Source organism: Dasypus novemcinctus, unplaced genomic scaffold (genome assembly GCF_030445035.2).
Source record: "Dasypus novemcinctus isolate mDasNov1 unplaced genomic scaffold, mDasNov1.1.hap2 scaffold_230, whole genome shotgun sequence".
Lineage (NCBI taxonomy): Eukaryota > Metazoa > Chordata > Mammalia > Cingulata > Dasypodidae > Dasypus > Dasypus novemcinctus.
Genome location: NW_026688198.1, coordinates 40,781 through 65,009, shown reverse-complemented (window position 1 = coordinate 65,009; position 24,229 = coordinate 40,781). Strand labels below are relative to the sequence as shown.

General features: G+C 55.6%; 1 protein-coding gene across 6 annotated transcripts in view; it reads right to left on the bottom strand.

Moving 5' to 3' along the window:
• The window catches only part of LOC101425320 (hypoxia inducible factor 3 subunit alpha), a 59,486-nt gene that overhangs the window by 11,485 nt on the left and 23,772 nt on the right, over nt 1-24,229 (bottom strand). For all 6 annotated transcript variants that reach the window (XM_058292708.2, XM_071213633.1, XM_071213634.1 and 3 more), the window contains 4 exons: nt 22,589-22,670; nt 8,000-8,241; nt 4,258-4,405; nt 3,432-3,553 (listed from right to left, as the gene is read on the bottom strand). In XM_058292708.2, coding sequence (XP_058148691.1) covers nt 3,432-3,553; nt 4,258-4,405; nt 8,000-8,241; nt 22,589-22,670 — 594 coding nt within the window. The remainder of the gene's footprint in view (nt 1-3,431; nt 3,554-4,257; nt 4,406-7,999; nt 8,242-22,588; nt 22,671-24,229) is intronic.

Below are 24,229 nucleotides of genomic sequence, written 5' to 3'. Positions count from 1 at the left end.
TAAAACGGATAAACTTCTAGCAGGACTGAGCAGGGGAAAAAAAGCATAAATTACCAAAATAAGGAACGAAAGCTGGGAATATCATTTAGACTCTATAAGCATTAAGAGGATAATAAGATATTATAAACAACTTTATACCAATAAAATTACACTTAAGATGAAATAGGAAAATTCCTTGAAAAACGTAATTTTCAAAAGTGGCACAAAAAGCCACAAAGAAAACTCAGGAGCAGATGGTTTCACTGGTGAATTTTATCTAAATACAGACCAATATTGCTCACATACACAGGTGCAAAATTCCTTAACAAAATATTAACAACTTAAACTCAATAATATATAAAAAGGCTAATATATCACACCAAGTGGGACTTATTCCAGTAATTCAAAGCTAGCCTAACATTTGTAACACATAATTCACCAGATTAACATAGTTAAGGAGAGAAAACATCATAGGATCATCCCAATAGACACAGAAAAACCATTTGACAAAATTCAATGCCCTTGATAAAAATTCCCAGCAAATGTAAATTAGAAGTGAACTTCCTGACCTTGATAATGGGCTTTAAAGAAAAACCTACTGGGAAGTGGACTTGGCCCAGTGGTTAGGGCGTCCGTCTATCACATGGGGGGTCTGCGGTTCAAACCCCGGGCCTCCTTGACCTGTATGGAGCTGGCCCATGTGCAGTGCTGATGTTCGCAAGGAGTGCCTGCCACGCAGGGGTGTCCCCCGCATAGGGGAGTCCCACACGCAAGGAGTGCGCCCCATAAGGAGAGCCGCCCAGAGCGAAAGAAAGTGCAGCCTGCCCAGGAATGGTGCCGCACACACGGAGAGCTGACACAGCAAGATGACACAAGGTGATGCAACAAAAAGAAACACAGATTCCTGGTGCCGCTGATAAGAATAGAAGCAGTCACAGAAGAGCACACAGCGAATGGAAACAGACAGCAGACAACTGGGGGAGGGGGAAGGGGAGAGAAATAAATAAATCTTAAAAAAAAATCTTTTAAAATAAAATAAAATAAAGAAAAACCTACAGCTAACATCACACTTAATGTTAAAATACTGAACACCTTCCCCTAAATTCAAGGACATGAAAAAAAAAGTTCAGAAACTATTACTCATGTATGAACCTATCAAATGATACCACTAAGAAATTCAAAATTGAATAGTCAAGCCACAGATTAGGAAAAAATACTTTCAAATACATATATCTGTCAAAGGACTCATATCTAAAACACATTAAAAAAACTTCCACAAATGAACAATAAAAAGACAATCCAATTTAAAAATGACAAAAAGACTTGAATATTTCATAAAAGGAGATACATGAGTGGCCAATAAACACAATGAAAAAGTGCTCAACGTTACTAGTTATTAGAGAAACAGCAATTAAAATCGAATAAGGTACTAACGCACACCTACTAAAATGATGAAAATAAGATTCTGACAATTTCAAGGTAGTGAGGCAACGGAGCAGTACTAGAACTCTGATCAACGGCTGGGAGGATTGCAAAATGGTACAACTACTTTGGTTTTTTCCCTCTTTTTGTTACAAGTACTTTGTAGAATTGGTTTTGGTTTCTTATAAAGTTAAAAATCCATCTACCCTATGACACAATAATTGCACTCCCAGAATTTGTTTATCCATGAGAAAAGGAAACATGTTCACAAGACTTGGACAAGAAAGTTCAGAGCAGTTTTATTCATGAAAGCTAAAAACTGGAAACAGTCCAAATGCCCATCAACAGAGAAAAGCATGAATAGTAGTGTATGTATTCAAGGGACTACTACTCAGTAAAAAAAAGGGATGCACTCCTGACACATTCAGAATATGTATGAGTGACGCACTCCACAATGTCAAATGAAGGAAGCCAGACACAAGAGAGTCCAATCTCATATGACATTTATATGAAGTTCAAAAGCAGGCAAAATTAATGTATGGGGCTGAAAAATCACATCAGTGCTTGCCTCGGGAATGGGGGTGGGCGCTGACTGGAAAGGGGCACCAGGGAATTTCCGGGCGTGATGGACATGTTCTGTGACTTGTTTGAGCAGCAGTTACAAGGGCATACAGAACAATCAAAACTCATCTAATTGAACTCCTAAGACGTATGTATACCATTTTATATAAATTATACTTCATTAAAAGCAACCAGGGAGGGAAGTAGACTTGGCCCAGTGATTAGGGCGTCCGTCTACCACACGGGCCTCCTTGACCCGTGTGGAGCTGGCCCATGTGCAGTGCTGATGGGCGCAAGGAGTGCCCTGCCACGCAGGGGTGTCCCCCGCGTAGGGGAGCCCCACGCGCAAGGAGTGCGCCCCATAAGGACAGCTGCCCAGTGTGAAAGAAAGTGCAGCCTGCCCGGGAATAGCACTGCACACACGGAGAGCTGACACAATAAGATGATGCAACAAAAAGAAACACAGATTCCTGTGCCGCTGACAACAACAGAAGCGGACAAAGAAGAACATGCAGCAAACAGACACAGAAAACAGACAACTGGGGGGGGGGGGGGAAGGGGAGAGAAATAAAAAGAAAAAAAAAAAACACAGTAGCCAGGGAATCCCCCCTACCCTCTCCCCACCCACGTGGCCACCACCTGAGCTAACCCACAGAGCACTAGCTATTTGCTTTTTAGGATCAGGCACTGTTTTAGGTGCTCGACAGGCATCATCATTTCATCCTCACAACCACCTGAGCTGGGGTACTATGATTATCCCAGTTGACCAAGGAAGAAATCAAGGCAGAGAGAGATGACACCACTTGTCCACGGTCATGCAGCTAGAAGTGGGGGAGCTGAGATTTCACCACAGGCTGTCTGGCTCGAGCCCTTCACCTGGAAGCTTTGCCAGCACCTTCAGACGGGGTCGGGGAAGCCCTGCTGCTTCCCACACCCTCCCAATCACAGGAAGTCCTGCAGCCTCACTGTAGGAGCTGGTGGTCCCATCCAGCCGGGACACCAGAGCCCACATCTCAACCAGCTCACCACCTCGTGAGTGGCCGCCCTCCTGGGTCCTCAGAGGCAGGACAGGCACCAGGCCCCAAACAATCTGTAGCCACAGGCAGCCAGTCCACAGACAGCCAAGACACCTGGGTTCAAAACGGGGCAAACGGCTCCACGGCTTCCTCAACTTTGACCTGGACAAGGCACCTACCCTCTGGCCCTCTGACTCCACCCGTGAAACGGCAATGCCTGCACCTCACCACATTGCTGGGGCCACTAGAGGAGATCAGCAGTGACCCCTGCCACGCCACACGCGCCCAGAGAACGTTAGCTCTTGTTACCACCCCCTCCCTCGTCCTTACGAGAACCTAAGGCTCAGGGCCCACCGCCTCGGAGGGCACCTGCCCCCTGCAGCTGAGCTGAGGCACAGCCATGCTGTAATGCCCCCCGGCTTGCAGGTGTGTGCAGACCCTGACGAGGTTTACCTGGTAGGCACATTTCCGGTGCAGTTTCTTCTGATCCTTGTACCACTGCATGAGCTCCTTCATGAAGGTGATTGTCACTTTTCCGTCCTCCAGCTTGGGCCCACTGTACTCATCCTCAATGGCTGGTGTGTGCAGGGGGAATGAGAGTCAGTGGCCACAGCCATTGTGGCAGGGGGAGGAAGGGGGTCAGTCCCCAGGGGCGGGGCGGACCTGGCTCTGGATGCCACAGGTCAACAGAGGTGTGGTGGACGGAGTGAGAGAAGGTGCCACTTTCCCCTCAGGCCTCTCAAGGCCCCTCCTTCGGTTCAGGTCTGACTGAGCTGTCACCTCCTTCCTGACCTGTGTCTAGCACATCCCCCTCCTCCACGCCCCTTCCTCCCTGACCCTATTTGGTTTTACAACACTTAACCGCCACTTACTCTTTTGCTGACTGGTTCATAATCCACCCCCATACTGGAACATCAGCCCCCTAAGGGCAGGGACTGTGTCTGGTGTTCAATAATTACCGTGGAAGGAATGACTGAATTTGCTAAGCGCCTAGAGGACTTAGAGGTGAATCAAACCCAGGAGGCCCGGGAGGGGTCGGTGGCCCAGCAGCCAGTGGGGAGCTTGGTGGGGTGGGCAGGGGTCAGCAAGGTGGTGGGCTTGTGGCTCACCCACCTGGCCCAAACTGGGGAATAAGGCCCAGCTCTGGCCTGGAGCACTCCCAGGAATGCAGGCAGGGGAGCAACGGACAGCCCCCCACCACGCGGGCGGGGCATGGGGGGCGCCATGGAGGACGTGGCCTACTCTGCGGGAGGGGGGCTGGCACCCAGGCCTTACTCACTCATGCTCTCGATGTCGAGCGAGTCCACGACGGAGCGCTTGTGCTCGTCGCCCGCGATGGCCCGCTCGAAGGCCTTCTGCTTCACGATCTTGTTGCACTCCTGGTACTTCATTTTGGCATCTTTGTCGTGAGGCTTCACCTTCACCACCTGAGGGGGCATCGAGGCTCAGGACGAGGCTGATTGGTCTCCCTGCCTCCCTCGCAGCCCGCGGAGGCCTCTGCGGGCCTGGACACGGAAGCCACCACGTGCCCGTGGCCTCAACCCCCAGGCCTCAGTTCCTGCCTCCCCAAACTGGGCGGGGTGTACCGTCCAGAGCTGCTGGGAGAGGAGCTGGAGGACCTCATGAGGGGGCTCTTCACAATCTTGGCTGCAACCAGCAGTAAAACCGAAGGCGCACAGGCAGGGAACACGTGCCTGTCTCGGGTTCCTCAGGGGGCAGGGCGGGTGTGAGGCGTGCCTGCCCGGGACAGGCAGGGGAGCATGCTTCCCTGATGACACCATTACTAAGCATTAGATACACGCTACTACCAAGATGGGAGGCGTCGGAGAGGAAGGGGTGCCAGGTCCAAAGCCACAACAGCCCGGACTCCGCGAGGGGCCACGACTAGCTGGGTGGTGAGGACTGCCCCAGCCTCAGTTTCCTCTTCTATAAAATGGGGTCCTAAGGGGCCCACCTGCCTGGGCTGTGGCAGGGGCTTGCTGCACCAACTGGAGTCACCTCCCTCGCTCCACTCAGGCTTTCGGGGAGACTGGGGCAAGCTACTTCCCTCAGTTTCCTCCTCTAAAGAGAGGTGAAGAGTGGCCCCACATCCAGGCTGCCTCGGCTCAAATCCCAGCTCCTTCAGCCACTAGCTGGGTAATCTCTCCGGGCCTCGGTTTCCTCCTCTGTAAAGGGAGTAATGCCTCAGTGGGCTGCCGTGAGGATTAGGCGCAGGAAGCCTGGTCACGGCGCAGCGGGAATTATTTTATCATCTATGATGCACAGGAAATGCCCGCGGCGGGGGTGGGGGTGGGTGGCGCGTGCCGCCCGAGGCAGGCCCACGGCACCCGGTGCTAGGCCGGGTATCTACGGCAGCAGCCGCTCTGCAGCCACGTGGTCGGCCCGACACCCGGGTTCTCACGCCACAGGCCTGGTGAATTAATTTAGCAAGTCATAACCAAATTAACACCATATTAGCAAAGCAATTCCCTGTGTCAAAAAAAAAAAGGCAATGCAAGTGAAACCCTCAGAATTTCTGAGGGCTTCTGCACTTGGCCTTTAAAATGGCAAGCACTGTGCCACAGACCCTCTGCCCTGACCCCTGCCCTGTGGTCGGGGCCACGACCCTGGAACCAGCTGCCACTTCCTGGCTGCGGGACCTGTGGGAAAGAAGGCCCATCTGCCGGGCCCCGGTGTCCTCCTGCTTCAGTCAGGGCTGGCAGGGCCCACAGCGGAGGCCTGCTGGCGCGAGCAGAGCTGCGGTCACGGCGCCAGGCGTGGTGGGGCGTGCCGTGTGAAGGGCTACCTGCTGCTCTGTGACCGTCACCTGGCCACACTGTGGCTTGTAGTGACAAATGCATTTCCAACTGACTGCACTGGACTACTCTGCCACAAAACCAAATCCAAATCATCTTACAAACCAAATCCGGCAGGGCCCACAGGACTCCCAGAGCTGAGTGCAGAGAGCAAAGGACCCAGGTGCTGGCTTCTGAGGAGCCTACCAGGGGGCGGGGGCCAGCTGAGGGGACTAGCTTGGCCATGTGGGTGGGGGGATCTGGTAGGAGGCTGGGCCCTGGAGCGAAGGCAGGTGGAGCCGCGGGGAGCGCTCCCTGCACCCGGCCCCTCAGCACTGCTGGTGCCCACAGCCCCTCCTGTGCTGTGGAGTCCTCCCCCGTCGAGGCACCACTGAGGCCACCCGGCTCCACGCGCCAGGCATGGGGCAGGCCCAGCTTAAAGGCACCCACCTCGCTCGTGGGTGGGTCCTACTGTTCTCCCTTTCAAAGATGAGGCCACTGAGGTCTAAGAGGCACCGGGTACCCTGACCAAGGAGCCCTGGTCTGCAACCTCACACTAGTGACTGCCAAGAGTTTCTACGACCTACAGCAAGAAATGCACGCTTTACATCGCGCCCAACTCTCGCCTGCGTTTATATAGGGGAAAACAGCTTTTTTGAAAACAGTAAAGGGGAGCCGATGAGGCTTAGCGGTTGAGCACTGGCTTGCCACCTATGAAGTCCAGGGTTCAATCCCTGGCTCCAAGGCCTCAAAAAAAAAAAAAAATGTATATATATATATATATGTGTGTGTGTGTGTGTGTGTGTGTAAATAGATACATAGAGATTCTTTTTCCAAACAACAGATTGCTCTATTCCAGTCTATTCTGTTTAATAACGACAAGGGTGCTTGCCCCCACCCATTATACTGACTTCCTGCCCACTAATACCTATGAGCCCGGCTGCAGGGTTCAAGTCCAGCCCTGCACTTCCTAGCGGGGACCACCGTCCCTCCCTCGACCCCAGGTTCCTTCTCCTAAAGCTGTGAAGAGCCCACAGCAGGGCTGGGCAGAGGAGAGCCAGGCTGGCCCTCGGGCTCTTCTGCTTCAACCAGGTCCACTTGGCCCCTCCTCCATATCTATCTCCTGCTGCAGAAGACAGGGCCTGGCTGTGTCCCTGGAACCTGAAAATCTGAAAGCATCTGCCGGAGAAGGGCTCCAATCATGGGAGCTATGTCCAAGCTCGGGGGGACAAGTTCATGTTAGGGGCAGCCACAGATGGCAGGAAGGGACCCCCAGCCTATGTCCTGCCCTGCTGAAAAGGCAGGTGAGACCTCAGGCTGGGCCAGGAAAGGACCCCCTGCTCCTTTCCCTGGGGAAAGGTTTTCCTGCCAGCTGGCAGGCAAAGACCACGCCCCAGACCTGCCCCTGCCTCCGTCTTCTGCCCCCACCCACCTCCTCCGGACCCCTCCTCCCACTCAGAGCCCCCTCAGAAAACTGCTGTCCAACCCAGCGCCACCCGGCTGGCTACTCATTACTAAGCCCTCCAGCCCAGTGACCTTCACTAAGGCCACCTTGTCAGCCCATCACCCCAGGAGGCAGTCACTGCCCTTGATGCCATTTCCCAGATGAGGATACCGAGGGAGGGGCTTGGCCTGGGAATGGCTCCCCGTAGCCGCCCCCCCGCCCCGACAGAGGTGGCCCCTGGTCCAGGGCTGGGCTCTGGTCTACACCCAGCCCCCTCCAACTGCCGCGTCTGGCATCTCAGCACCCACAGCTCATCTGCGCTCCCTTGGTCGCATTCGCCATGGTCTCCTTTCTTGGAAGCACGTACCCTCACCTGGCTCACCAAGTCAATGCCCGGGTGTCGGCCCCGCCCCCCGGGAAGAAGGGCCACAGCATGCTTGCTCCCCAGTAGCGACGACAGTCACAAAGCGAAGCCGTGCAGGAGCGTGTGCCAGACGTGTCCTCTGTGCTCTCAAAGAGAACCTTTCACTCCTCACAGCCACCTTGAGGCAACTCATGCTAGCCTCATATGCCAGGTGTGGAAAGGAAGGCAGAGAGGCTGGGTAACCTGCCCAAGGTCACACAGCAGGCGCTGCAAAGCTGGGAAGGGAGCCCGGGCAGCCTGCTCCAGGTAGGTCCTCCCTGGATAAGTGAGTTGTGAATACACGAGAGGCCTCCCCACATTCCACCCCCACCAGCCGCGCGGCTCAGAAGCTGCCCCTCCTGGCTCCTAAGCGCCTGTCCCAGCCTGCTGTCCGGCTCACCGTCTCGTAGTCCCGCAGAGCAGCCCGGAACTTGCCCAGCGCCATGTTGCTGGCGGCCCGGCGGTAGTAGCCCTTGATGTACTTCTTGTCGATCTCGATGGCCCGCGTGGCGTCGGCCAGGGCGTAGCCGTAGCACTCTGTGCGCAGGTAGGCCAGGCTGCGGTTGCCGTAGTAGATGGCATTGCTGGGGTTCAGCTCGATGGCCTGGCTGTAGAACTTGACGGCGTTCTCGTAGTCCTTGGCTGGAGAGGCGGTGGAGGGGAAGCATGAGGCAGGACTGCTGCGCCAGCCAGAGTGGCCCCTCGACTAGGGCCCGCCCGGCTCCCCACTGACGGGTGGGGCAGCTGAGGTCCAGGTCCACAGGGGAGCTCAGCGAGGTCTCTTCAGCCCGCCCCACCGTCCACCCCCATCCCCACTGTCCCGCCCCAGCTCAGGCCTAGTGAAAAACCACTTCCACGCACCCACTCACCCAGCCGTACCTTTTGCCCAGCCCGTGAGAAGTAAACAAACCCAAGGAAAGGGCCAAGAGAGAGAACAGGAAGCAAAGGGAGAACCTACTTAGGCCTTGCGACAGTTTGAAATTTTTATGACTCCCAAAAAGATTATGATTTTGAACTAACCCACTCCTGTGGGCGTGAGACCCTTCAGGACTGCGTCAGTGAGGCGTGACTGAGGCTGAGTCCCGGCCCTCCTGCTGGGTCTGATCTAAACGGGGAGATGCAGACACGGAGGGAGAGAGCGGAAAGGGACTACTGCCATTTTTGATCCTGCCACGTGAGAAGAGGACTCGCGATCGCTAGCAGCCAGAGCGGAAGCACGAAGCCCCCGAGAGGCCGGGCCCACGGAGTGCCTCGGGCTGAGGAGAGGAGCCACGTTCCTGATCGCCCGCAGCTGAGCTGAGGAAGAACGTGGAGCAGCTGAGACTGAGCGAGGCCTGGAAGGAGACGAGCCGTGCCTGGTGCCCACAGCTGAGCTCTGGCACGGTGGACGCTGGAGGGGAAGGCAGGGACCTGGGCAGAGTGTGGTTGCCATCTTCCCCACGTGGCAGCACCCCAGGATCACTAGGAGCTGACTTTGGTGAGAAAGTATCTCTGAGGGTGCCATGATTTGGACATTTCATGGCCTTGAAAATGTAAGATTTTTCCCTAATAAAACCCCCATTATAAAAGCCAACCCACTTCTGATCCTTTGCATTGGCAGCCCTGTGGCAAACTAAGACAGACCTCAAGGAGAAGGGGATATATCAGTAGAGACATAAAAGAAGTGACACATGACTGCAGGAACAGCAGGTGCAAAGGCCCTGAGGGGGAGCGAGGCTGGTGAAAGGCCAGTGTGGCTGGGGAGGTCAGGGGGGCTGGGAGGAGCAGACCCCACGGGGCTCCACGGCCACAGTGGGGCCCAAGCATTTACATTCTGAGCAGTGCAGTGACAGGCTGTGACATCAGGCCAAGGGGAAAAGATCAGCTTTTGCCTGTGCCCCGCACCGCACATCTCCAGTGCAAGCGCCACTCAGGTGCTCATGTTACAGACAAGACCCGCGGGTCCTGCTCAAGGTCAAATCCCAGGCTGTCCATGGCAGAGCCGCCCTGCAGGCTCATCCAACTGGGGGATCACGATGTGCCAGGTGCACAAGGGGCTCTGGGGACAGGTGTCCCTCCGCTGACCCCTCGCAACCCCGAGGCTGGCCGCATCAGCCCCATTCTCCGGTTGAGGGGACGAGCTCAGAGAGGGAAAGCTCACGATCACACAGCCAGGGGCAGGCGGGGTATCCTGATCAAGGCTGAGACCTGGATGCTCCCGTTCTCAGTCCAACGCCAGGAAGCCATGGGCAGAGGTGGGCACAGACGTGGCGGGCGGCTGGGCTCCGCCCTGGCTCTGCCTCGTGCGGGCGGCGGGCTTCCGTTTCAGAGTCCTTCTCTACCCACTCAGCCTGCGAGGGGCACTCCCACCCGAAACGCCGCTCGACTGTCCCCAAAGCACCTACTGCTGTCCGAGGACCCATGATGCCTTTTGTTCTCTTTGCTCCTGGTCTGAGCATATGAACCGTGAGGGCAGGGGCCCCGCCTGCCTTGTCTGCAGCTGTCTCCCAGTGTGGGGAACAGGGGCTCAGGGCGCGCGCCCCATCGGCACCTGCCAGGCTGGGACCAGGGAGCCCCCTCGCATCACCTGGAACAAGGCCTGGCCCTCGCAGGTGTGCCACGAGGGGAGCAATGGAGAGGACAGTGAGGATGACAAGCAGGTGGTCTTGACTATGGGGCGCCCCGTTTGCCATGCCCCACCCAGGAGGAAGGCCAGACCGTGTCGGGGCAGAGGCAAGTCTGGAAGGGGTGTGCGCAGGGTGACGGAGCCTCACAGGCAGGGCTGGGGCGGGAGGCAGACCCCAGGGGAGGCCAGAGCGGCTGAGCCAGCCAGGCCCCTTCCTCGCTAGCTGCCCCCTCCCTTTCTGGGTGGGTGGAGGCATGTTTCTCTCCAGCATCATCTTGAGCCACTTGACCACACACACTTCGTACCCCCCTCCCTGGGGCCGCAGACCCCGTCCTTTCTGCCGCCTTGCTCTCCTTCAGCCTCCAGCTCCCAGCCTGGCATCCCTTCCTCCAGGAAGCCCCTGCTGACCCCCAGGCTGGGTCAGACGGTCCCCTCTGGCCATCACTGTGTGGGGAGGGTCTGTGAAGCCTCACGAGGGCAGGGCCAGGGCTGTCTCTCCAGTCCTTTCCCCCCTTCCTCAATCCAGATGCCAGGCCCCCTCCCCCCAAATCGCTGCCTCTGCCTCTTACCTGTCTCCCAGCACCCATACTCAACCACCTACGCAGCCTTTCTGGCTGGAATCAGGAGTGAGGCTGGCAGAGGCTGAAAGGCCTCCCACCCTCATCTCCTCCTTTTACCTTCTCTGGGTGAATCTCATTCATGCATTTGTTCATCCACGTCTGCCACATACTACTGAGCCTCTGCGCAGGGCCCTAGGCTGGGGACAGCGCCACGTCTGAGGTGGCCTGGACTGTGAAGCGTCCTGGGGCGTGGAGAGTGTGAGAAGTGGGGGTGGGGCAGTCGTAGAAGGCTCCCCCAAACGGGAGGACCACCTGAGCCAAGTCTTGGGGGACGCGGCTCAGGGGGCAACAGAGCTCGGGGCCCAGGGAAGAGCCTGTGAGGACCCCAGGGCCGCGGAGTGTTCAAGCGCACGCTCTCGCCGGGTCCTGCCCCGAGGAGCACCCCTCTGCCCCTCAGAGCCTGGCAGGCGCTTCTCTTCACTCACTATAGAGCCCCAACCCTGCGCCCTGGGGCCCCCAGTGCCATGGAGAGACAGGTCCACCCGCAGACGGGGAGGACCAGGGGAGCCCAGAGGGAGAAAGTGGGAAGAGAACGGAAGGGCCTTCCAGGCTCCAGGAATGGCTCCTGGGTGAGTAAGTGGCGACAGACAGAGGGAGCGAGGGAGGGCGGGCAGGCGGACAAGGCTAGAGAAGGGAGAAGCCAGGGCCTGGGGCTGTGGCCAGGAACGAAAAAACAGCATTCCTCCTGACCAGTCTAACTCTGGCCGTCTTTCACATGGCTCAGACATCTCCTCCAGGAAGCCCTCCCTGACCCTGCAGACAAAGGCAGATGCTGCCCTGGGCTCCCCCAGCCCGGCCCTGCCCACTCTGGGCCATCACTTTTAAGTGACAAGTGTGTCCCCCAGGACTGTGAGCCCAGGGAGGCCTGAGTCCAGGACTTCCCAGAAACAAGAAGGACAGGACCAGCAGCCTAGCTCAGGCCGACTCTTCTGGATGCCAGCGCCTTCGAAGACTCCTTCCGGCTTCTGAGCACATTCCAGAGGTAGCCCTCGTGAGGCGAGGGCTGGTCGAGTGGCTGCTGGGTGTCCCGGGCCCAACCTCAGGTCTGCTGATCCTAACACAGGCCCGGTGGGCCCTGGGCTACCTGCCTCTACCGATGAGAATTACAGTCTACCCCAGCTCTGTTCTCCACACTTTACAAATAGGGTTCCAAACAGGAATCTTTATGACATTCTCCACTCTAGAGATGAGGAAACTGAGGCACAGAGAGGTTAATAAAAGGGCCAGGGGCCACACAGTGAGAGAAAGGAACAGGATTTCAGTGTCTTAACCCTGACATTGTGCTTTCTCACTTCTTCTCTATAAAGTCTCACCTGCGGCCTCCCCGAGGGTTAAGCACAGCTCACCCCTCCCATTTTACAGAAGGAGTCACCCAGGTCCAGAGAAGAGGGGACCAAGCTGAGTCACAGCACATGGACCTGAGCTCAGAGGTGACCCAGCCAGGGGGAGGGGGCCCCTGAGCCCTGCTCGGCCCCCCTCTCCCCGCCAGGATGGCTCTGAGTAAGGACTCTGAGCGCTGAGCCAAGCACGTGGGGAGGAAGGGGGATATCCGCCTCTGCTGCTCACACTCGCTCTGACCTTGGGCAAGTGGTTTTGCCCCTGAGCCCCAACTTCCTCTGTGAAACAAACAGAGCCACTCTGCCGACCTCCCAGCGCCCCGAGAAGGACTACACAGTGGTGGGCCTGGCACACTGCGGGGGCTCAATTAAAGCAAGCTGTAATTATTCTTTTTATTGTTATTTCCACAGCCCCGGAGGCCGGGGATGGTGCCTGCCGCCGCCCGCCAGGCAGGGAGGAGTTCTCTGTGCCAGCTCAATGCCAGGTACCTCTGGCTGCCTGCCCAGCCCTGGGGCTCCTGACAGCTGGATCCCAGATCCGCGGGGGCAAGGTGCCCCTCCCAACGGCCTACTGTTGCCCAGAATTCCTAAGTAGCCTCAGCATCAACCCCCTACCCACTCCTCTTCCCATGTCCCATTTCAGGGACGCCCCCACCCAGCTGGAGACGGGGTCTCATCTCAACCCCTCAGCCCCCAAAGTCCAGCTGTCACCATGTCTGGTCAAACCGGCCTCCTCCACGGCTCTCAAATCCACTCACTAACTTCCGTCCCCTCGGCCCTGCCCTGGTCTGGCGTCCTGCCTCTCCTGCCCAGGTTCCTGCTTCAGCCTCCTTCCTGGCCTCCTAGTCTCCAGGCCTGCTCCTTCCACCCAGGAGCTGAGGAGGTCTTTCTAGAGCACAGACCTGACCCTGTCCTTCCTCTGCTCAGATTCCTGCCATGGCTCCCCAGGGCCCTCAGCAGGAGCTCACGCTCCTCCCTCAGGCCTGGCAGCCTCACGAGGAACCGCTCCTGCCTCCTAAACTCCAGCCCCTTCACCTCCCGGTGCCAGGCTCCCCTCCCTTTCCGGCTTTGACCACCTGGGTCCGTGGGCCTGGAGTGCCTCTCTCTCCTGGCTGCCACTCTCCTTTCCTCGGAAACACTCGAGCCACTCTCTGGCTCTCCCTCCATCTGCATGCCACCATCTCTCCCCTGCCCACCGGTCTCCCACCTGGCTTCCTGGTCTCCAGCCTTGCCCTTGTGTCCACTCTCTGCACAGGAGCTGAGAGACCTTTTTCAAATGCTACATCAGACCACAGGGCTCCTCTGCTTAAAACCTTCCCAGCTCCTTCTGGCCCTCAGAATGACACCCCATCCCCGGAATCAGCCCCTTCTCCCACCAGTCCCACCTCCCATTCATTGCTCCAGCCTGTCCAAACATCCACAAACGTGGAATCTGTTTCTGCTCCCATGAGAGGCCAAGTCCTTCACTAGAGTTCTGGATCTCCCTCCTGCCACCTTCTCCTCTCTATTGGACCACAGTCTCCTATCCTTTTAAAAAAAAAAAACAGCCTCCCTTGATCCCACTTTTCCCTCCTGCTAGCCCTCCCCCATTTCTTCACTCCCCTTTGGAACCAAAATATTTGCAACCCTTGTCAACATCTCCTGTCTCCATTTCCACAGCTCTCCCATTCACTCCAGTGCCCTCCCAGCAGGCTGCCACCCCACCATTCCCCAGAAATTGCCCTTGTCAAGGTCACCACCACCATCTGTGGAGCCAAAACTGATGGTCAAGACTAGGCCCTTGCCTGGGCAGCATCCGACCTAGGGCACCAGGCCCTCATTTGGGAAACATTCTCTTCTTCCAGCCTTCCTGACATCACTTTGCTGGTTTGCCTTCAGCCTTACTGGCCACTCCTCCTCAGTCTCCCTCTCTTTCATTCTAAATATCACACTTCCCTGGGTTTTGTCCTAGGCAGCTTATCTTCTCCATGCCCAAATTCCTCTTCAGTCCAGACCTCCCCTAGGAGCTCCAGAGTGGTCCATCTACCTACTCCATGTCTCCTCTTGGTTATCTAAATAAAACTCAAACTAACCTTTGCAATGACTTATAAGATCCTGCCTGATCTGGCCCCTGGCTTAATCTCACTCTGTTTAGGGTCTCCCCCTTAAACTTGCTGAACCCCTAGCCACACCAGCTTCCTTTCCTTTCTCACCTCAGGGCCTTTGCACATGCTGCAAGAGCCACCTGGAACATTCCTCCCCAATTCTCCTTTTCCAGGTTTCAACTTAAATACCCACTTCCCCGTAGACCTTCCCTAACATTCCTAACATGCCTCCAACACTTATTCTCTGCTTCAGCACCTTGTTGGTTTTCTTCAAAGCACTCATCTCAACTTGAACATTTATTGATTTGCACATTTACTCAATGCCTGATTCTCCTGTTAAACGCCAAGCTGTATAAGGGCAAGGCTACATCTGTCTCATTTGTAGCTATTTCCCTAGAGCCCAGCACAGTTCTTGGCACACAGCAGGTTCTCAATACATATTTGTAGAACTAATGAATGAATGGGTGTCCCCGCGTCTCTTTCCTAAGAAAGAGAACACCCAAAACTATTCTTGGGGACCCCCGCACACACTTTATACTCCCAGGGGACCCAACTCCCTTTCCATGGGTCACCAAATCTCTTACTTCCCCGCCCCCCACTTTCTCTGCTGGGACTATCCACCCTGCCCACCCCCTTTAGTGGCACCCACCCCGCCCTTTCCACTCGGTAGCGCCATCATTCCCCTGCCACATGTCTGCACTTGGTGGCGCCCTCTTCAGGTGTCACCACCAGGTAGCACTTCTCCGAGGCTCACCATCTGGCAGCGGCCTCATTCTCGTCCCCCTCCCGCCCCACACTTGGTAGCACCCTTAGCCTTCCCAGTTAGTAGCACCCGCTCTGCACACCACATCTTGGTAGTACCCTCTCCTTCAAAAGCCCCCTACGTCGCCTTTGGTAGCTCCCATCCTGGGTCTCCCCGCTCCTGTCCACTTGGTAGCGCCTGCCCCGCGCCCCGGCTGCCGCTCCGCGTTGCCATGGTTCCGCGCGGGCCCGGTGTCCCTCGGCCCGGGCCGCTCTCCACCCTCACTCGCCCCCTTCGGGGCGGGCGCACCTTTGAAGTAATCGTTGGCTTGTGTCTTGAGCTCCTCTGCCCGCTTCAGTGCACCATCAGCCGGGGGCTCGTCCCGGGGGGGCTCAGCACACTCAGTCCGCTCGCCCTCCGCCATCGCCATGCCGCAAAGCGACCCCCACCCTGGCAACGGCTGCCAGCGGCACCCGGCCCAGGCGTCGCGAAGGAGCGCCGAGTTGCCGCCGCCGCTGCCGCACAAGCGTCGTAAAGCGCGGGCCCCGTAGGCGCCCTTTGCGCGCCTGCGCAAAACCCTCTCGTCGTAGAGCGTGCAGTTTGGTGAGCCGAGGGTCCCCAGCAGCCCTTCCTAGGACGAGCCAATAGGAAAGATGAAAGGGCGCACGAGAAAGGCCCAGCTTAGCCCGTGCTCCCGAAGTCACGGTGTTCTGAGGCCGCAAAAGTTCCCGGGGTCTTAAAGCGGGATTTTCCCCGCCCTGCCCTCGTGTTGGTGAGTGGGTTGCAAATGCCTCGGGCCAAGGTGGAGCTGGACCTGGGCTTCCGGCTCTGCTGTCTTTTACTTGTGAGACCCTGAACAAACCCTGTTTCCGCGTTTCTCAGCGCTCTCAGTTATTTCTTGGAAAAAATGGGTGGTTACTCAAACAAAAGTTCCAACCCTGAGGGCCCGTGTTTCTAAGTTGTTAACCGAGGGCATCTTGAATCCTTAAGCCCCGGGCAAGGCTCAGAAGTTTGTCACACCATTTCATTTCTTCTCCCAATATTCAGCTTCCCAAATCCTGCTGAGTCTAAAGAACGACTTTCCTCTTTGTCTCTTCTTTTGCCTGGATCACAGCTTCACCCTCTTTCTGCCGCTTGCGTTCGGCCCTCCAGTTTACCTCCCCAAGACAGCTAGGGGGATCTTTCTAAAACAGGTATGACCGCAGCGCGATCCCTAGCCTTCCATGACTTCCCAGTGCCCTTAGGAGAAAACCCAAACTCTGATGTTCTAGGAAACCCCAATAGCGTAGATCCCGGCAAACCTCCAGATGCTATCCCATCCGGACAGTGCACACCTTTCTGGTCCATTTTTTCCAAGCCCCCCGCCTCTACTCATGCAAAATCCTTAGTATCAAGTCCTCTGGGTTTAGCTCTGGCTACCCTTCAGGAAGCACAAGCTGTCCCACCCCCAAACCTTCTGGCCCTGTCAGTCTGACCCCAACCCTCCCCCCACCCTCACCGCCCTAGAAAATAGATATTAGTGTCCTGTTTTTCTGAAGCTTTCAAAGGTCAATGCACTTGCCCAAGGTCACAGCAGCCGTTCCAGGACTCTGTCCCATCTGATTGCTTTGCTTTTAATTCCTACTCTACTGCATTGGCTCCAGGGCTGGCAGGGCTTTGTGGGGGTTTTCTGTTTGTTTTGGGGGGTGAGGGAGAGGGGGCTGGTGTAATGGATTTGAGGCCAGTTCAGCCATTTTCCTGCTGTGTGACTTTGGGCAAGTGGTCACCCTCTCTAAGGTTTTCATCTTCTGTAAAATAGGGCCTCTGTATAGGGTCAGTGAGCTCCCATGAGTAAAGCGTTTGGTGGAGGGCCTGACACAGAATAAGTACGTTTTCATTTACACGCAGAGTGAGGCAGAGTGCCTAGTCCTGTGATGGGGGGTGAGGGGTGGCCCACAGGTGCAGGAAGCCAAAGGAGGGCCTTGCCCAGCTGGGGCAGCCAAGGACGGCTTCTTGGAGGAGGAGGTATCTGGACTCAGGTCTGAAGTATGAGTAGGAGATAACCAAGGGAAGAAAAGGAGTTAAGACAGCGGGAACAGCAAGTGCAAAGGCTGGAAAATGGTTTTCTTCCCTGAAAAAGCTTCCTACATGGAACAAAGGAGAGGACTTATGAGGGCAACTTGTAGAGACGTGACAACCCACACGTGATTCTGTAGACATACAGTCACTCTTTCCTGTCCACACACACGGACAGAGAATCATGTCACAGACACTGGCATGCTGAATTAAGTGTTACACGTTACACATTATGTACACAAAATCACAACAGACAGACACACGGATACAAATACATTACCTCACGCCCACAAACACAGAAACCTATATGTGAAGGTTGAATGGTAGAACCCCAGGGGAGGGGGACACGGACGGATATGTTCTTAATCTTAACCCCATTCTGTGGGTGTGAACCCAATGTAAACAGGGCCTTTGGGATATTACTTTTAGTTATGGTGGGTCCTAATCCTGTTACTAGGGGTTTATAAAAAATACAGCCGTGGGGAGGAGCTGGAAGCACTAAGTCAGATGAACCTGGAAGAGAAAGGAGAGGACATCATCATGTGACAGGAAAACCCAGGAACCCAAGGACCGCCAGAACGCAGCCAACCTCCAGAGAAAGCAAGCCTTCTGGCCTCCAAAACCATGAGACAAATTCCCATTGTTTAAGCCAACCCATTGTGTGGTATTTGTCAAAGCTGCGAGAAACCAAGACACCAGAGTAACCAAAAACACATGTAAGGCAGAATCCTCTCACCAGGATAGTAACACACATGCATAGGAAGTTACAATACACACACACCCGGGGCTCAAAGAATTATGTCACGCAGACACACACACGACCTCACCAGACACACGCTATAGGGACCCCCTGAGGGACACAGATTCCGACACATGCAGGTGCCCACGGCGAGTCACCCTTCGCACCCACACCCCTGAAGCAACCCCACAGATGACACCACACACGGAGCTCTGGTGCCTGTCCAGGCGAGGTCTTTATAGTAGGATGGAGATGAATGGGTTTCAGAGGCAGCTGTGGCTGCTCCAGACCCTTCTCACCCCCCGGCCAGCACAGTTCCCCCCATGAAGGGCTCAGATCACCCCGAGGGAGGGAGAGGTCAGACCCTTCTCCACATAGCACCAATCTGGACAGGCCATCCCCTGACAAAATGCAGTGGGCGGTGCCTTCCAGAGAGGGGGCGAAGTACGTTGGGGGGGGGGGTTCCTGTGGGAGACCAAGAGTAGCACCATCATAAAAAGGGGGCTGGGAGCAAAAGGGACACAAAGGTGGTGGCAGAGAGCTCAGCAGTCCTGGCTTCTCTCCCACCTCACAATATGCAGACAGGACTGTGCGTGGATCAGGGCGGCTGGAGAAGTCTCCTGGCTTGAGAACCTCCCACGGGAGCCCAGACACTGGGGAAGAAAAAGCCAAGTGCATATCTGAGGGGCTGCGGTGGGGAGTGCAGGGGTTCTAGGGCAGGCAACTTCTAGGGATATGAGATTGCCAATGGCGAGGCTTAGGCATGAAGCCTTTGAGCAGAGAACCCTGGAGAAGGATCTGGAATGGAAACTGAGGGGAACAGTGAGATGGGAAAGCCCAGACTTGAGTTAGGTATGTGCGGGCTGGAATCCGGGAATCAGGAGCTGTAAGCTTTGGAGCCAGAAGAATTTACAGGGTGGTGAGTCCAGAATCAGAAGCATGTGGAGGCTGAGTTTTAGAGCCAGAGGAATTTAGATCTTAAATCAGAAGGAACCAGAGCTTGCATGGTCCAGAACCAGTGAGTTTCATAAAATAAGGTGTAGAATCAGAAGACGTGTGAAGACAGAATTCTAGACCCAGAGTAATTTGGAGTCATAAGACAAAATGAGGGGAAGTTGGAGATTGTGAGGTCTAGAACCAAGGGAACTCATAAGGTCTATAATCAGAAGACTTATGAGGCTGAGCTCTAGAACCAGAGAAACGGGAGGTTTTTGGATCTGGAATCAGAGGACTCTGGAAGTTGCAAGGTCTAGAGGTTATATAGTCTATAACTAGTAAATGGTGGAGGCCTTGAAGTCCACAACCAAAGAAAAGTGGAGCATAGTGTCTGCTTCTGGAAGAACTGATTATTATAAGAGTCAGACACAAAGCCTATTTTATTTCTTTATGGGGAAGGCAAAGTCTTGAATCTAGAGAGTTGAAGCGGAATGAACTGGGCATCATGAGGTTTAGCCCCAAAATGATCAAAAAATTAGGTCGTCTGGATGTGAAACCAAATGCATCACAGATTGGGAGATCCAGGGCCCATAGGAAGCTTGAGGTTGTGGAGGTCAGAACCACAGGAAATTGGAGGCTGTAAGATTGGAAACTGAGGGGTTGGTGGGTGTGAAATCTTGCACAAGAGGGATTTATAGGGAGACGTCTAGAAGCAGAGGACGTTAGAGAATGAGCTCTAGCATGAGTGGAATCTGGTGGTCACAGGCTCTGGAGCAAGAGAGAGCAGGAGGTCATGAAACTTAGTGCCAGGAAAATCTGGAGACTGTGAGGGTTGAAAGCAGGCAGACTTGGAGGTTGTGAGGTCCCAAAGGAGAAAGAGCTGGTGACGGCGATGTCTGGGTTCAGAAGGGCCTGGAGATATGGGGTCTAAACCACGACATGCTGGAAGTCGTGCAGCCTAGAACCAGAGGCGGTTGCCTGTCGGATGGTCCAGAAGCAGAGGGAGCAGGAGGGGGCACCTGTGACAGGAAGATGACAAATGAAGTCAGTGTCCAGCAGGGCTGGGGGGCACAGAGGAGAGGCGGGAGGCAGAGCTGGGTGGAGGCTCAGGAAGCTGGAGGCCCCACTGGCAGGAGCTGGGGGTGAAGTCTGGTCCACTGCCCCCGCCCACTAACACGTGAGGAGTTGGGGGGTGGGGTTGGAAATCAGGGTCCCACATTCTTATGGCCATTGGCAACTCATAGCAATTAAAAATCATTGCAAGAAAACAATAAAAAGTCAAAATCATCATCAAAGAAAGAAAGGTGATTATAGTTCTCAATGTCCCCTAGAGCCCAAAAACAGATTTGACCCCTCCCACCTCCCTCACCCTTCATTTCCCAAAATAAAGCTAAGAGAATCTGAAAAAGGGATGGCGAGGTAACCAAGTATGGAGAACCCCAAGGGAAGTCCTGAGAGAAGGAGGAGGGGGCCAGGGACCCCCTCCCAGAGGTCACTGTAACTGAGTCCACCCCAGAGAGCCCCAGGTAGGGGGCCAGCGGGGTGGAGGGCTGAGGTAGGCCCAAGGTGGGCGGGGGGCACTCAGAGAAGAGAGGGAGACCCCCTCTGGCGCCCCCATCCTGTGCGCTGGCTGCCGGCTTGGAGTGTGGTTGAGGTCCTTTCTGGGGAGCTGGGGTAAGAACAGGGACGAGGGGCCGGCTCAGTTGGCCTGGGCCGCTGGCTGCAAGTGGCTCCTGGGCTGGGTGCTGTCCTCCTTTGGGTAGAGAGCGAGCAACGAGGGGCCCAGACCTGTGGGGGAGGGTGGAAGATAAACCGTGGGGCCCGCAACCTGGCTTCCGTTCCCGGGGGTTAAGCGTGCAGGCAGTGAGCCAGGCAGGCCTGGATACAAACAGCGGTGAAACCCTGGGCGGCTGGCTCTGCTCTCGGAACCTCAGGCCTCGGGAATGTTTAGGGCAGCGGTCAAGAACCTGACTGTGGAGCTGGTCACTGTCAGAGCCTGAATCCAGGCTCTGCCATTTATTCGCTGAGTGTTCTGGGACCGGCAACCTCATCTCCCCATGCCTTAGTGATCACATCCGTAAAATGGGCTACCAACAGTGCCACGCATGCAAGGCTGTCGTGGGGACTAGGTGAGTGAATCCAGGTAAAATGCTTTGAACAATATCTAGCCTGCAGGGAGCGCTCAGGACCTCTGTTGTGTGAAGGCGGGAGACACTCACGCCCACCTCATTTAGGCTTGGTGCCAGGTGCTGGGGACATAGCAGCCAGCAGAACAGACGAAACCGCCCTGGCCCTTTTGGAGCCAGCATCTGGGTCGGGCCAGTTAGATCACGCATATAAAGACTCAGCACGAAGTTTGGCCCAGAGCAAGTCATGGCAAAATGACAGCTCTTCCTTCCCTCATTCGTTAAAAAATATGTCCCAGGGGCGTCCTCTGCCCAGCCACTGCCCTGCCTCGTGCCCAGGGGAGCACAGCCCTAAACTTTGCTGTCACAGGGCTCACCAACAGGGGGAGGCGCCCAGCAGTCAAATAACAGCCCAGACACAGGTCGTTATGGACCGTGCTAGGTGCTCTGAGCCATGAGCTTAAGAAGTGAGGGAACCTGATCCCATCTTGGGGAGCAGAGGCTTCCTGGAAGGGGTGATATTTGAGCTGAGATCTAAAGAATGAGGGAATTAGGCAAAGAGGAAAAAACATTCCAGGCAGAGGAACAACCGTATGCCAAGGCCCTGAGGCAGCCTCCTTCAGCAGGATGCCTCTGCGGTCGTCACAGTGCCCTCCAGATGCCCTATGCACCCTTCCTCTCCTCTCTATTTCCTCTGCTTTAACCAAGCAGGCCTTCTTTTTGCCCAGACAAGACAGGCACGCTCCCACCTCAGGGCCTTTGCACTGCTGTTCTCTCTGCCTGGAAGGTTCTTCCCCAAGATATCCTCATTGCTCACTCTCCCACCTCCTCAGGACTTGGCTCAAACTTTGTCTTCTCAATGAGACGGTCCCTGATCAGAATATCTAAAATTCAAATCCCCCACCCCAGAACTCACTTTCCCCTCACAGACTTTATTTTTCCCAGTAGAGCTTATTTCCCTCTTTTGTGCTCTTTATCTGACTTGTTGATTTGTTTATGGTCTGGCGGCCTGAGATGAGTCTGCAGGGCCTGGGGTCCAAGATGAGGGCTCGATCTTTCTCTGGAAGGCTCTAGGGAGCCCTGGAAGGGTTCTGAGCAGAGGAAGGCCAGGGTCAGATTTGAGCTTTGGAAAGGTCCCCCTGGCTGATGCCTGGAGGCTCCAGTGGAACTGGCGCTACTGGTAGTTGCCCTGGAAGATGATGGTAATAACCCAGGTGAGGGCAGCAGCTTGCTCTGGCTCCGTGGAGGCCACTGAGGGCACCAGGGCCGCCACTAGGACCAAGTGCTCAGGTCTTGTACTGAGCACTTCTGGGCAGCATCTCCACAAGTCCTCAGAGACAAAGGTAAGAACTACTATGGCCCCCATCAATAGAGGGGGAAACCGAGGCTCCAGAGGCAGGGCCCAGTTCATAAAGCCACTCAACTGGGAAGCAGCCGAGGCCGGACTCAATCCCCATTTGGCCAGGCTCCGAAGCATAGTCATATGCAGCTTTCAGGAGCCCTGGGCGGGGCCTGAGCCTGCTCTTCACCCAGGGGCGGCCTTGGCAAGCCCCTGGCTCCCTCCGGGTCTCTCTTTCGCATCTGGGCCCCACTGGGACGGGTCTCTGAGAGGAGGGAGGGGTGTGTGCTCGCTTCCACCAAGGGTCACCGAAGGCCCCACTGCCTTCTAGATGGCTCCACCCCTCTCTCAAACATCTGGGGAAGAAGAGGACCCCAGGATCTCTGTCCGCCCAGGTTACACTCACCCCGAGGCTCACTCAGGTGCAGGAGGTGGGTGCTGGGGTCCTTCCAGCTCCCTGGGGCTGATCCTCCGGTCAGAAGGAGACTCTGCAGGAGGGGACAGAGAACCACCACTGTCATTGTCACCATCCAAGGAGGCAGGGTGGGGCCACAGTCAGGGCCACTGTCGGGGTTCAGCAGCTGCTTGTTGGGCAAGTCTCCGTGCCAGGCTTCCTCCAGGTGTGCCTTCTAAGCCTCGCTCCCCCTGCTCTCCCTGCTCTCCCGGGGCCCAGGGGGCTGACCTGCGTGGGCCACATCACTGCACAACTTGCTCTGTGTGTTCCCACTGGGCTCAGCTAACGGGAGACACCAGCAGGAGGAAGAAGTGGGGCATTTTAATCTTCCAGCTGCTTCCCCACAAGGTCGCCATGCGTTGGCTGTGTCCCTCAACAGAAGGTTTCAGCTTTTAACAGGCGGAGTCGCCTGTCTCCAGGATCTGATGACCAGCTCCCTCCTGCTCCTGCAGGCTAGGTGTGGTGCTAGCTCCCCACCCTGCTAGTTCCAGGGTAGTGCACCAGACCTCGTTAATTTCCCTACACCCTACAAGCACCTTTGCTATTTCAGTGTGCCCTCTGTTACCTGCCCAGAATCTGATATAGTTGCTTAGCCTCTCTTTGCCTCATTTTCCTCATGTGGAAACGTGTATCGTCATAATTGTATGTCAAGAAAGTGGCTATAGGGAAGTGGACTTGGGCCAATGGATAGGGCATCTGCCTACCACATGGGAGGTCCACGGTTCAAACCCCGGGCCTCCTTGACCCGTGTAGAGCTGGCCCATGCGCAGTGCTGATGCGCGCAAGGAGTGCCCTGCCAGGCAGGGGTGTCCCCCGCATAGGGGAGCCCCACGCGCAAGGAGTGCGCCCTGTAAGGAGAGTCGCCCAGCATGAAAAAAGTGCAGCCTGTCCAGGAATGGCACCGCACACATGGAGAGCTGACACAACAAGATGACGTGACAAAAAGAAATACAGATTCCCGGTACCTCTGATAAGGATGGAAGCAGTCACAGAAGAACATACAGCAAATGGACACAGAGAGCAGACAATTAGGGGGGAAGGGGAGAGAAATAAATAAAAATAAATCTTTAAAAAAAAGAAAAGAAAGTGGCTATAAAATTAGGTAATTTATGCAAGATGCTTAGAGAAGTCAATGTCCAGCACACAGTAGGCACTCACTCAATAAAAGTAAGCTGTTGATATTTTCCACCTCACCCCTCGTGTTTAAACAGCCCTTTGCAGACAGAAGCCAGACAGCCCTGCCACAGGCAATGGGGAGCCATGGAAGGTCCTGGGGGGAGGCCTTGTGGAGTCCAGGCAGGCTTTCAGAAAGGGCACTCTGGTGCCTAGCTGCAGAATGTACAGCAGGGGCGAGACTGGAGGAAAGGAGACTGGGGGTCTTTGTTTTGTTTTGTTTATACTACCATTTGTCAAAAGCCCACTGCATGTCGGATGTATGCCTGATTTCATTTATTCCCCAGGCTCAGTCCTGTGAGGTCTAACCATCCCCATTTTCCAGATGAGGAAACTGAGGCTCAGAGTGGCAATGTCTCCCGCCCAAGGTCACATAGGTGGCAGAACTGGAAGGCTCAAACCCAAGTCAGTTTGACTCCA